This window comes from Apodemus sylvaticus, chromosome 5 (assembly GCF_947179515.1).
Source record: "Apodemus sylvaticus chromosome 5, mApoSyl1.1, whole genome shotgun sequence".
NCBI classification, from domain to species: Eukaryota; Metazoa; Chordata; class Mammalia; order Rodentia; family Muridae; genus Apodemus; species Apodemus sylvaticus.
This window is the reverse complement of record NC_067476.1, coordinates 2,067,876-2,079,659: the sequence shown is the minus strand read 5'-3', so window position 1 is coordinate 2,079,659 and position 11,784 is coordinate 2,067,876. Positions and strand designations below refer to the sequence as shown.

Genomic DNA, 11,784 nt, shown 5'->3' with positions numbered 1-11,784 from the left:
AGCACCAAGAGATAGTAATTTTTAAAAAGGGTTCAACACCAGAATCACAATCCATCTCTTAAGTATCATCTTTTCAGTTACTTTACTGAACCTACTCTTTCTAAGCAAACCTTCCAAAACATTTTGAAGGCGGGCTTATTCCTTGTACAATTTTATTTCTCCCTTTATACATGGCTCCTGCTGATGCTTCTTACAGAGAAGCAACATTTTCATTCATCTTACATGAAAAGGATGGTTTCACAACCAGTTTAACTTTTCAGATCAGGGTACTTGTCACCAAAACAAATGCACTTAACATTTTTTTTTTTAATTTGAAATCTGGACAAGGAATTATAGTCCACTGCCAGAAATAGAAGGGTTTTTTTTCCCCCATGGAAAGTTGGGCCTGTTTTATGGCATTCTAGGTAAAGTGACATGAATATTTCATTTCTTTTACTGAGAAAAATTTATCCAGAAGATAAGAATGGTGTTTCACTATGGTAATTGTAGTCAGGACAAACCTTTTGTACAAGTTTATAATCAACACTGTAAAAGGCAATGTGAATGCAGATGACCTTAAATGGTTTGGAACATAACCACGATACATGACTCTGAGTCTGCTCCTGGTAGCAGATTTTGGATGGGTCAAAATTGCACAAAGCAGTCTTCTTTGCCCGATCTATTTTTTCATACTCAATATGGCAGTTAAAAGATTTGGATTCTTTAGTCTCCAAGGTAGACTGGGTGGATATTTCAAATTCTACTACTTTAGAGGGAGGTACCAAGCTTACTGAAACATTGCCCAGGCCTGTAGAATTGTGTCGGAAGTAAACACTGAATGTTCCATTTCCATGATCGACAATTTTTCCTGTGATGAGCAGGTTAAGTTTGACAGTTTTAATGTTAGATTGGAAGTCACCCCACCCAAACATTTTCTTAAATTTTCCTGTCTTCACTATTGGCCGTCTTTTAGTTCTTGCTAGTTGCTCCTGAATTTCTGTTCTGTTTGTCAGCCAATCCCAAAAGTTTTTTACGTTGTCTGCATATGCTGTCTTTGGGCCTGGAGGCTGTTTAACAAATAGACGCAGAGGACTGGTAATCCTTGAATGGACCACATTTCCAACCAATGTTCCAGGAACAGTTCTGTCTTCCCAGTCCACATTCTCTGAAGTGTGTATCACTTCTTCACTGTCACAAAATAGCTGTAGGAGAAGAAAAAATATATATACATTGGGACAGGGTTTGAATATAAACATTGAATAGTAAGGCGAAAGGAAATGAAATGATTTAGATTCCAAGAATCAGTTAACAAACAGTTATGTTCAACAATATAATGATAAGAACATTTAATTCAATCAGTGTAAAATGCTAACAAATTCTAAAGAATGCTAAATCGTGAGGTTAAAATGAAGCACATCAACTTGTTCTTCCTATCCTCAACTTTTTATTTTGCAGATTGGCTCAAGTAGTGTTTTTTGGCCCTCATGCCGAACCATTGTATTTATGAGTATTAGTTCTTTTAAATAGATAAATTTATAAATACCAAAGTTTTTTTAACCAAGGATCTATATGCCAGCTAAATATAAGATATTGATAAATCTTTCAAATATATTTAGAAAGAAAAATTATGGTATCATTTTATTCAGAGTCAATATATAAAACTTCAGTTTTCATTATAATCTCAAAATCTATAACAAAAATGATTACTATTTGATTTTTTTCATGATAATTTTAGATGAAAACATATAATTTTGTATTTAGTTGCATTACATTAAGAGAAAAATAATCTGAAAAGCTATAAATTGATTTATAGACTTTATAGCCTAATATAATTTAATTATCCACACATATAAATATGCAAAATATATTATATGTTATTAGCTACATAGAATTGCTAAGAAAGAACTACATGTCTATTTTGTAGGAGTCAAATCTTTTGGTTCAAACTATTGCCACTCTTTACTGGTTTAGCATAAGTCTTTATGATTGCCGCAAATCATTTAGTTATGTCAATATGGATTTTGAGGGGAAATATTATTACATATATAAAACTGTTACTTTAAATGAATATTTATGAATCAGTTATAGGGTCTGGAAAATGGAAGTTCTTGGGAGATATATAGTCTCTTGTCTTAATGGTACAAAACGACTACTGTAGTGAGACTACAGAAAACTATCAGCATGATGAAGAGGAGGAGGCATTAAGTGAGGTTGGAAACATACACTGTTTTTCCAGTCTTTTCAAACTTCTAAAACATTTGTCAAAACTAGCTTTGTATTATCCTTAATACTATTATTTTAACAAAATTTCAAAATAAATATAGCATGGACTGAAAATAGTCTGATTTCATAATTTCTAATCACAGTCTAATTTGAAAGGTGATGTCTGAAATTCTGAATGTGAAGTCTCAAAATTCAAAAGTTTAAGTTCTAACAGAAACTTGCCATGGGACCTATGTAGTCTCAGAATCACTGTGAACCTGGTCTTCAAAGACTTTTAATCAATATATATATATATATATATATATATATATATATATATATATATATATATATATATATATATATATAAGCTATATTAAAGTTTATTCGATATAACACAATATTTACTTTTATGAGAACTCACTTCTATTCTACATGTTCTTAGGTTGTGCAAGAGGAATGGAAGAACAGATGCAATCCACCTGTTATCACAATCACGATGGGTGTACCTTGGAAAAGTAGAACCCTGAGAACAATGTGTCCTGAGGACTTCTTGCTGTTGTCAAGATTTGCTCCACTTGCTGCCATCTTTCATACTATGACTTGTATGAAGATTCTAAGGGGGGGTTCAAGCCACTTATTAGACAATCACATTGGTGCTTACAGTAATAATGATGGATCTTTTTCAAACATTGCTGCTGAAACAGATTTATTATTCATCCATTAAACTCTGAAAGAACTTACAGATGTAGCTTGTTAGCAATGACTGTTAAAGTTAGGTTAAGGTGTTTTGCTATTGTCTTTGATGTAGAAGATCTTAGATAATAATTTGTAGTTAAGAAAGGCACACTTTTGATTTTTGAGCATGGGATGATTCTTATGGTCAGGGAACAAAAACAATAGCCTGACTAACACCAACTGACACATCTTTCTTGCTATAGCTGGGCTGATGATCAAGGTGATAAATGATTTTTGTACCCATCTTTACCCTCAGCTTTCTTGTATAATTTAATAAAAATTGTTCATGAGTAGATGTATACCCTGAAGATTTAAAGTAGAAATAAATGATTTTATATAAACGTTTAGATTTGTGATTTTCTTAAGATTTTTTTTATAAGATTACTTTTAAAAATCTATAATAAAATAATTGATCCTTCCTTTATACTGCAAATTCTAGCCTACTAAGAGAAACAGACTGAAAAAAATTACCTTGCTGTTTATATTTGGTAATCTATAAGAAGTTACTTAGTTATGAATATATGTAGGTTGTAGGTTCTTGGGAATAATTTGTTGTTTTTGTGTTGCTGTTGTTTTGCCTGCACAGCATAATGTTTATTCATGTAAGGGTATTGATAAACATGTTTTTCTACATTTACTAACTGTAGTTGATCACTTAATATAATGTAACCACACTGTACTTTTGTAATGCTTGAAATATTTTTCTAGGATATATAAGCTATGGGCAAAAAATAAAGTTGTTGAAGATTTCCTCCATCCACTAAATGTATTCATGTGTATGTATGTAAAGTTGTAGATATCCAGTCTGTGAATTTGTATGCATGTACGTATGTATGTATGTATGTATGTATTTATGCATAAGTGTATGTATGTGTAATTTGTGAAGTTGTTGCATGTAGCCTTGTTTCATCCATCAAGCACGTGTGGTTTGTGTGTGTGTGTGTGTGTGTGTGTGTGAGATCATTTGTCTTTTTTTCCACCAGCCACAAAGATTTTGATAGTCCTATGGAAACATTCACTGACCTCAGTGAATCAACCCTTAATCCCCCAGAGAAAGGTCTGCTGAGTGATCAATCACTGACTCTACACCCTTCTTCAATTTACCATGACTTACCAAAGCTGGTATTCAACATATATGCACATACTGAATTGATAACTTCTAGCACCATCTTGGCAGGCATAAAGTTATTCTAAAAGAAGATACATGTTCTACTCTAATTAGCTAAGAAACTATTTTTTTTAAATCCCAGATAAATAAAAATTTCCTTAGGAATCTCATGATGGGAAAGAGAAAAGCTGAAGCCTGTTGTCATTCAGGGGATAAAATTGTCCTCTAGGAAGATATTTCACACAGTTCTTATAAAGTTATCAGACCACCTTTCTTCAAAAGTGATAAGAACAGAGACAATGATAGACAGCAGGACATCTTGATGGAGACTGAATTAGTTATGTATACCCTTTTCTCTCTATTTAAACCTAAATCATATTATCAGTGTCCCAGACAGACTTGAAGGGATCTGTAGACCTGTTTATTATTTCCTTCTTCCCAATGTAGCCACATTAAATACACATTCTCTTTCTTTTATTCCCATCAATATTTGTCTCTTTAGTTCATGCATTCAGGATGGATGGATTAGCATGACAAGTTTGGATTGCCTGGGTCCAGGATCTTGCATATGATGGGCAAGAATTTTAACACTGACCTATATTTTTAGCTCTTTTTTTCTTATTTATTTTGAGGTAGAATTCTATAGTTTGTATCCAAGTTGTCCTCAGATTCATGAGGTTCCTGACTGTATGCCTTCTATTTTTGCTATTATAGGCATGTGCCACCATATCTGATTTCATTCATTCTATCCCTGTTGTATGAAAAATGATATGCTCCCCACAAAAAAGATTTAGGATTTTGGGATCAAAATATATCTCTTATATTGTAATTATAGGCTTTTAATTTTGAATTAGATTATTTTAAATACTCTTGTTTATAATGTATATAAATCAATAGTAATAGCCATGAACTTTATTATGCTAGCTCCAGTGTTAACTTAGTTTCCTGAGAACTGAAAAACCCGTGTCAAATGACACATTTGGACTCAACACCCCTCTGGAAAGGTCGAGATTACACAGGCTCATAAAAAGCCCAGTTTCTCTCCTATTCATTCAGAATATTGTTGCCTACTTTCACTTGTGTCCAGTACATTGTGAGTGTTGCCTTACTTAGAAAATATTTCAAATACACTTGCTACTTGAAGAACGTCCCCTCTCTATTATCTGTTCCTTTACTTCCTGATCTAGACTCAAAGTGGTACAGCTTCAAAACTTCTTTTCTCATATTTGCTTGCCTTCCTATCTTGCATGTGCCGTATTCCTTCTGACCCACTTTTAAGATGTTTTTTGTACCTCTATTGTTATTATTTTTAAAAAATACGCCTGGAGAAAGAGCTCAGTGGTTGAAAGTATTTGTTGCTACTAAAGAGGCCCTGGTCTCAGCTTCCAGAACCTGTCAGATCTCTCAAAATAAATGCCATTATCTTCACCTCCAAGACTCTGATGCTGCCTTCAGGCTTCCTGAAAACACATGAACATTCACATATATGTCAGTAATTTTTTAAGGATTTTATTGATTCATATCTCCTTTTACCTTTGAGATAGTAATATAATTACATTTCCCTCTTCCATTTCCTACCTACATACCCCCTAATATACTACTCCTTGTTCTATTTGTAATTTATGTACCATTTTTTATTAGATATACTCTTTATTTATATTTCAAGTGATTTTTCCCTTTCCTGGATCCCCACTCCCTGAAAGTCCCATAAACCCTCTTCCCTCCCCCTGTTCCCCAATCCACCCCTTCCCACTTCCCTGTCCTGCTATTCCCCTACACTGCTGCAATGAGCCTTTCAAGGACCAGAGGCCACTCCTTCCTTCTTCTTGGACATCATTTGATTTGTGAATTGTGTCTGGGCATTCCAAGCTTCTAGGCTAATATCCGTTTATCAGTGAATGCATACCATGAGTGTTCTTTTGAGACTGTGTTACCTCACTTAGGATGATGTTCTCCAGTTCCATCCTTTTGTCTACGAATTTCATGAATTCATTGTTTCTAATGACTGAATAGTACTGCATTGTGTATATATACCACATTTTCTGTATCCATTTCTCTGTTGAGGGACATCTGGGTTCTTTTCACCTTCTAGCTATTATAAATAGGGCTGGTATGAACATAGTAGAGCATGTATCCTTAATGCATGCTGGGAAATCCTCTGGGTATATGCCCAGGAATAGTATAGCGGGGTCCTCTGGAAATATTATTCCCCGTTTTCTGAGGAACGACCAGACTGATTTCCAGAGTGATAGTACAAGCTTACAATCCCACCAGCAGTGGAGGAGTATTCCTCTTTCTCGACATCCTTGCCAGCACCTGTTTTCTCCTGAATTTTTGATCTTAACCATTCTGACTGGTGTGAGGTGAAATCTCAGGGTTGTTTTGATTTGCATTTCCATGATGACTAAGGATGTTGAACATTTCTTTAGGTGCTTCTCAGCCATTCGATATTCCTCAGGTGAAAATTCTTTGTTTAGTTCTGTACCCCATTTTTAAGGGGAATATTTGGCTTTCTGGAGTCTACCTTCTTGAATTCTTTGTATATCTTAGATATAAGCCCTCTGTTGGATGTAGTGTTGGTAAAGATCTTTTCCCAATTTGTTGTTTTCCATTTTGTCCTTTTGACAATGTCCTTTGCCTTACAGAAACTTTGTAGGTTTATGAGGTCCCATTTGTCGATTCTTAATCTTAGAGCATAAGCTACTGGTGTTCTGTTTAGGAAATTTTCTCCTGTGCCCATGTCCTCAAGGGTCTTCCCCAGTTTCTTTTCTATTAGTTTCAGTGTGTTTGGTTTTATGTGGAGATTCTTGATCCACTTGGACTTGAGCTTAGTACAAGGAGATAAGAATGGATCAATTTGCATTCTTTTACATGCTGACCTCTAGTTGAATCAGAACCATTTGTTGAAAAGGCTATCTGTTTTTGCACTGGATGGTTGTCGCTCCTTTGTCAAAGATCAAGTGATCATAAGTGTGTGGGTTCATTTCTGGGTCTTCAGTTCTCTTCCATTGATCTACTATGACCCATTTTTCATTAACTGTTGTTATACATACATAGACACACAGAGACCCAAGCACACCCAAACACACACACACACACACACACACACACACACACACACACACACACACTCATGACTACATAAAGTGAACCTACTCAATCTGTATGTTACTCATTTGTATGTTTTTTAGGGTTTACCATATGGAATTAGATAACTACTACTAATTTGGGAAGACCAGCTCTCTCACTTTCACCATTCCTTCCTTTCTTATAGTTTCTTGAGTGGGAATGAGGCCTTGTGAACTCTTCTTCACCCATTATATATCTACTGTTATTGTTGTTGTTCAGGTCATGCTCAGCTCAGTTTAGGAAGTCATACTTGTGAGATTTTGTGGTTTACCTTCTTATATTAATAGGAGATATAATGTCATAGAAAACTCTCTGATCTTACATTATTTCTTCACCTACTATCATTCCTGAAACATAAATGCAGGAGTTATTTTGCAGAGGTATCCACTGGGCCTGGATTTCACAATTCTGTACTTTGATTGGTTGTCATTTTCTATAGCAGTCTTCATCTGTTGCAAAGAGAAATTTCTTTGATAAGGGGTTAGGATTATACTTACTGTTGGTTATAAGGACACATATTTATAATGTAGTTATGTATTATGCTGTTTCATTAAAATAGTCATTGTAGGATCTCCTCCAAGATCCTACGTGAATTCACTAGCCCTAGGTAGGTGGCTAGGTTTTCAGTATCACATATTATTTCCCTCTTGTGAAGTATTTCTTAAGGCCAATCATATTTCTTTTGGTTAATGCCAGGATATGTGTATCAATACTGTAGCCTGAAGGTTATCATGCTATGCTGTATGTTGTTATGTTTCATAGACATCATAGGTGTATAAGACTCTTGTTTTCCTCCCTCTTTTGATACCAAAAAGTATCATAAAAATTAGTACTGAGGATTAACTTTTATTTGAGTTAGTTCCTGCTCAGAGACCTCTGGGATCTATCAGAAGTGCATGATATTTTCAGCCTAAGGATTACCTTTCATCTCCGGAGGACCAACCAAAAGCTACAGCAATAATCTGTAATATTTTGGGAGTTTCTTCAATAACCATAACCACCTCCTCAGAAGAGTTCTTCATGTGTCTGCTATTGCCATTTTCATTAGATGGTGTCAATTCTTAAGAGAATATTGTTAGCTCACTTGGGAAAAAATTAAACTGTATTAGATATCTACCATATTAAACTGCTTAAACTCTGTGTGTGCATGTGTGTGTGTGTGTGTGTGTGTGTGTGTATGCACAAATGGACTTGGATGTCAGAGATCAGTTTGGAGGAGTTGTTTCAGTCTACCATGTAGTTCTTAAAGAATTGGATTCAAGTATTGAATCAGGATTTGTAGCAAGCATATTTACTCACAAACAAAATTTCACCCCTAAAATTTTATATGTTTATAATCTTCTATCAATTTAGACACTATTAATAGAAATAACTTACATTTTTATTCAAAAATACAATGGAACACAAGTATGGAAAAACAGTCGTTGCTATCAGAAACGGTATGTCCTTTTTTCCTTTTACATGTTTGTTGTATATTACACACATTCTTGAACTGTTTTTTAGAATATATCTATTGATGCAGTGATTTGTTCAATCTAAGTGACAGGTTTTGTTGTTTGAGTGTTCTTGCAAACCTATAAAAATTAAGCCCAATACAATGGGAAGTATTTTACAATATTATCTAATTCTGATAAATTTTAGAACATGCAGTAGAACTCAGTAACTTTTGAGACCTTACCCTTACTACTGAAAAAGCTGATGTGGTGTTTCTGAGGCTACTCACTCTCTTAGTATTCTATTGCAGTAAAGACTCACCAAAACCAAGGCAACACTTAAAAGGAAAACATTTAGTTTAGGCTGGTCTACAGGATCAGAGATTTAGTTCATGGCAGGAAGCATAAAGGCATGCAGGCAGAGATGTGGCTGGAGAAAGCCAAGAGTTCTACATTTAGATTGATAGGCAGAAAGAAGAGTGAGAGCAAGGAGAAGGGGTAGGTTTTTAAAATCTCAAAGCCAAACAAAGTGACTCACATGTATGAGCAAGGACATTCTAATAGTGGCACTCCCTAATTATGGAATAGTCAAATATATGAGTCTGAGCTTATAATAAGCCTGAGCTCATAAGGACCATTCATATTCAAACAACCACAACCACTAATAAATATAAATGGCAATTCACTGATTTTTTTTTGTAAAATATATTTTTCAAAATAAATTTGCAAAGATAAAGCAGACTTTTGTTCAAATGTATGTGACTTCCTTAAGAAATAAAAGTGAGGAGAATCAGAATGAATAAACATGCCACAATTCTGTCCCAATTGCATATAGATAACATTGAACACAGAGAAGCAACATGATGTTTTTGGTAAAGCAACCATTTAGTTATCATCAATATTACCCTTCCATAAGTGTGTGACCTGAAACTCAAATTTTCTCATTTATATCTCATTGCTTTGTTAGTTTTAAAGACAAAGAAAAGAATGCTTAGAAAGGAATCTTTAGCAAAAGGTCTTCAATAAGATTGTTTCTTCCATGTCCAATGCAGAACCTCATGTCTCCTACTAAACACTATCTCTAAGTGATTATGTAAGTTCATAAGCTTGCAAAGAACTAATTAATGAATAATTGAATTCAGAGTTCTGTCACACATGATAAATTAAGAACAAATTAGAAATCCATCGTTTCAACCCAAGATATCAATCATTTCCCCATATTTGTAATCTTCCTAGCAATAAAGTCAAAATCTAGACTAGAGGTCGATGAAACTCTCATGATAAAAATGTTTATGAATTTTAAAAATTTGTATAAAATTTGTTATAAAAGGTTAAAACAAATTAAATAACCACAGACCAAAATTAAGTGCATGCAAACATTACTAAAACTCAATATACACGGTCTGGTTCAAATAGGTGTTCTGAATCAAAATGTCAAAGCTGTGGAGGTTCACATTCAATTGTACACTTTCAAGAATGAATATCTTTTATGTAATCATCCACCATGAAATAAAAGTCTATGACAGAATGAGAACTTGAAGAACAACAGACTCCATAGCCTGTTCTTTTTGATACTAATCAGATTAGTTTACAAGAGGTGTTGCATCATAGTGGGAACCCTCAGTTTTGAGCAGTTTCTGTGAAAAAATATTTTAGGGGAAGACTATGTATCTCTTACTTGGCAAAATTTCCAGAAAAGCAAAGTTGTTCATTTTTACCTACAATTCCAGGCTGTGTCCCCTTGGTTGCTTCTGTATTTGCTGGAAGTCTAATGCTAATTTCAGTATCATTCCTGTTTGTTATCATCTTACAATAATAATACAAAAGCACCTAAAAGCACAAAGTGTACTTCTGTAAAGAGGAAAAAAGGAACAAGTGCTGAGCCTTATCTCTTTGAACATTTTCTGTTTTCAACACATTTATCAAAGCTTAAGTAGTTTATATTTTGATTGATATATCAATCTCACAAATCACACATTAGTTAGCAAACATACTTTCAAACTAGGTTTATATATGTTTCTTACAGAAGAATACAAAAGATCAATGAAAGCTCAAACTGCCATCAATTAAATGAAGCAGATGGAGAAAAGCAGGTATGGTAATAAGGCAATTTTATTTTAATATTTTTTGTTGTGGTGGTGTAAAGACTAGCTGACAGGCTCAAATCATTCATCTTAACAAGCTGATGTTGAGTTTCACTAATAATTAAGTGCATTTATCTTTTTCTTAATTCGATATAATTTTTTATTTACATTTCAAATGATTTCTCCTTTTCTAGCCCCCCACTCCCCGAAAGTCCCGTAAGTCCCCTTCTCTTCCCCTGTCCTCCCACCCACCCCTTCCCACTTCCCCGTTCTGGTTTTGCTGAATACTCCTTCACTGAGTCTTTCCAGAACAAGGGGCCACTCCTCCTTTCTTCTTGTACCTCAGGAAAAACTGCCGTGAATTTTATAGTAGCAGATGTAAGAACTGTCACAATTATAGAAATAATTTATAAACTAAACATCATATTTTTCTGAAAACATTCTCTAATCCTTTCAACTGTACCTGGTGGAACATATTTGTAATAACTACATTATTTTGGAATAATGTTAATTAACACAAAAATTACACAGTATGAATCTTTTCAATGTGCTGTTATTGGTTTCCTTTATGGTTAACTTTTAACAATTAAGTGTACCAGTCATAATCAATGAGGTACTAACATTGATACACATCTTTATCAGGCTTGGGTGACCCTTAATTGTGTATTCAAGGATCTCACTCTGTCATTTTGAATCCCTATCCAACTTGTTTCATAAGAGAGTTGTGGATTTTTTCGATTGACATTTCTTTGAATATATCGAATAATACTGGACAGATAATCTTTATAATGCTCCTCAACATAGGTGTTTCTAATTTTTTTAATTGTTAGAGTGAACTGATGAGTTTGTGAAAAGAAATCACAAGGATCAAATTCAGGTTGACAGGCTTGTGCCATATGTGATATTACCTGCCTTATCATTTTGGTGCTCCCAAGGTTTCATATTTCTGTATTTGAATTGAAGAAATATATTTACAGTTCACACTAGTTTACTTCAAATACTTTTTGTAATATATTCAAAACACAATGTAAATACATAGATAACTTCACAATAAAAGGAAGCTGTATGGCTTATAATTATATACAGCACACCAAATATTTGTTATTTCTTT

General features: G+C 34.1%; 1 protein-coding gene across 1 annotated transcript; it reads right to left on the bottom strand.

Annotated features, from left to right (window-relative positions):
- Positions 1-437: 437 nt before the first annotated feature.
- On the bottom strand, positions 438-8,178 carry Nxph2 (neurexophilin 2). Its single transcript, XM_052184669.1, has 3 exons — positions 8,078-8,178; positions 5,457-5,487; positions 438-1,181 (listed from the first exon to the last, which is right to left on the bottom strand). Exons 1-3 carry the CDS (start codon positions 8,176-8,178, stop codon positions 447-449), a joined length of 867 nt encoding a protein of 288 aa, XP_052040629.1. The 3' UTR covers positions 438-446.
- Between the last annotated feature and the right edge of the window lie 3,606 nt (positions 8,179-11,784).